The 2,716-nt window shown below is 32.9% G+C and overlaps 1 protein-coding gene across 1 annotated transcript; it reads left to right on the top strand.

The window, feature by feature from the left end:
* The first annotated feature begins 460 nt into the window (after window positions 1-460).
* Window positions 461-1,232, top strand: LOC114183769 (protein S40-4-like). Its single transcript, XM_028070897.2, has one exon. The coding sequence runs from the start codon at window positions 546-548 to the stop codon at window positions 1,005-1,007; it is 462 nt and encodes a 153-aa protein (XP_027926698.1). The 5' UTR covers window positions 461-545; the 3' UTR covers window positions 1,008-1,232.
* The last annotated feature ends 1,484 nt before the right edge of the window (window positions 1,233-2,716 follow it).

Genomic DNA, 2,716 nt, shown 5'->3' with positions numbered 1-2,716 from the left:
CCAAATAAAATAAATAAATAAATATTATAATATAAAAATTTGAAAGGATAAAGATGGTGGTGATGGATGTCGCATTTGAGAGGACAATTGAGATACAGTTGTAGTCAGCTGGAAATAAAAATATGAAAGGGTTGTGCACTTAATCCAACCCAATTCATTACCATCCTTCCCACGCTTCACACGTGTCCCAATTCTCGATCCTCTAAATGGGACCACCTTGTCCTCTTTTTTCTATCCCGCCCAGGTGAGTGGAACCCCGCTCCGCGACAACTTTCTTCAATCCTTCTCGTAACCCTCAATTCACTTTTTCACATTCACCCCATTATTTCCAATGCGGGGTACTTTCGTAAATCCACCCCCCACCCATTCCACTCATGCCTTATCCACAATGCTTACGCAAGCAAACAAAACTCAACAATTTTCTTTTTTCTTTTTTTCTTTCACCTTTATAAAAGCACTTGGAAGAAACCAACACAGTACTGTGGCGAAGAGCCTGGTAGTTCAAACCAATTCCGAATCGTATTGGCTCAATTCTTTATTTTCTCATGGCCGCCAACGTTCGCCGAGCTACCTATCGTTTTCTCCCTGCCGTAGACAGAGATTCACTCTCCGATTCCACCTTTGAATTCGACGAATCCGATCTCTACAACTCTGCAAACGCTAACTCTTCCGAATTCTGCAAATCCGTACGCTCCTCGAGATTCCACAGTAGCTCCTCTGCCACCGTCGGCCGTGTCGGTGCTTCGGGATCGCTGCCGGTGAACGTGCCGGACTGGTCGAAGATCCTCGGCAACGAGTACGGACAGAGCCGGAGGAGGAACTATGACTATGAAGAAGCTCAGAGCGATGAGGAGGAAGGAGGAGGGAGAGTGCCTCCGCACGAGTTTCTGGCGAAAACGAGAATCGCTTCCTTGTCAGTGCACGAAGGAGTTGGGAGAACGCTCAAAGGACGCGATCTTAGTAGAGTTCGAAACGCGATTTGGGCGAAAACGGGATTCCAAGATTAGAATCAAGCAAAACCATATCATAGGACCATAAAAGCTAATTACTGTTACTGATTTACTACTGTTACGAGTTTTGTTCATAGATCTTCTGAGATTTATCATTTTGCGGAGTCTTTTTGTTTTTGTTTTTTTTGGATCGTGACCTATCTGTACCAGATCGGAATTTGAGATTTTAATTTGCAGGGAGAAGTTTTTCTTTTTTTAATAATACTATCATTATTGTGTTTATTATTTTTGAATTAAAAATGATAGGTTTCTTGCTGTGTGGGGATTGGACCGAATATTTTGTGGTAACGACGAAATCGAAATGGTGAATTGGTGGGGCCATTGTGGAAGTGGCAGTTGTTAATGATTGGTGGGGTTTGGGTTTTGGGGGTTCATTGATGTGAGTGGGTTAAGTATGGGACCAAAATCAAAATCAAAGCCTTCTGCATATGATATGACCCCGACTATTTATGACAATTGATAGAGACTCCTAACTAATCAAAAACAACATTTTCAGCTCAAATTTCCCAATATTAATTGTATACTGCGATATTTGATTAAAAATTAAAAGCATTACAAAATTATGATATTTTCTATTTTAGAGATAAATAGTATTGACATATTTCATACAACAATTTTAATTTTATTTAAACTTAATTAATGGTTAATATAATTAAAAATATGTTTGATGTCCATTAATTATCACATGTATGTGGGGGGTGCATATATATTAAAAAATGTATAGAAAAATAATCATTACAATTATTTTTGTTAGTTCGCTACTTTGGTAAATTTCCTGTTTAATTATTAAATGAAATTTCAAGTTCAAACTTACCCACTATTAGACTTTAACTTTACATCTACTATTCAAACCAAAAGTGCAAACATAAAGATGCTAACACAGACACACACGAGAATAAGTAAGAAGCAATTTATTATTATAATTTGCGTTAATTTTTAAGTTTTTAGTCCAAACTCTATCGTTTATTTGTTATTAAAATCTATTATTCACAAAATTTAGTTTAGTTATGCCGGAAATAGTTAATTATTCAACACATTTATCTCAGTCATAATTTATTGACTTTAAGAAACATGCTTAATGTTTAATTTTATGTATTAAAGCAATATATGACAAATAAATAAAATTGTTTACTATTTTCAATAATGGCCTAACATAAAATGTTGTTTGTATATTAGATTATTCGTTACAATTTGAGTAACAATTATCCTTAAAATACATTTTAGTTAACATGATTTTATATGTAGAATAATAGCTAAACAGTCACTTTATAAAGATAAACAAAATACTTTATCTTTGCTTTTAAAATACATAACTTTCTTTAAATTATTATTTTGTAAGTTCATAAAACTCTTCCAAGATCTTGTTATTTCATATTTTATAAATCTTTCAGAATAAATTATCTATATTTTTAAAAAGTCACATATAAAAAATTAAAATTTATATATTTAAAAAAAAAGGCATTTTAAAAACCTAATCAGAATAAATTATCTTATAATTAGTGAAAAAAAATTCTATTTTGCTATATTTTATATATATATAAAAAAAAGCAATAACAGTTATGAAAGTAAATGGTAAATGCTTTGAAACGCAGTGCACTTTTGGAGGACCTGAATAATTTAAAGTGTGTAAATAAATTTGAGGAAGATAAATAATAATGATAGTTATGAATGTATACTATGATAGATCTTTTAATGTAATTTATCAT

The sequence above is a fragment of the Vigna unguiculata genome, chromosome 5 (assembly GCF_037176805.1).
Source record: "Vigna unguiculata cultivar grain cowpea cultivar isolate G323 ecotype 2 chromosome 5, ASM3717680v1, whole genome shotgun sequence".
Lineage (NCBI taxonomy): Eukaryota > Viridiplantae > Streptophyta > Magnoliopsida > Fabales > Fabaceae > Vigna > Vigna unguiculata.
Note: the sequence above shows the minus strand (reverse complement) of the source record. Positions and strands in the feature narration are given on the sequence as shown.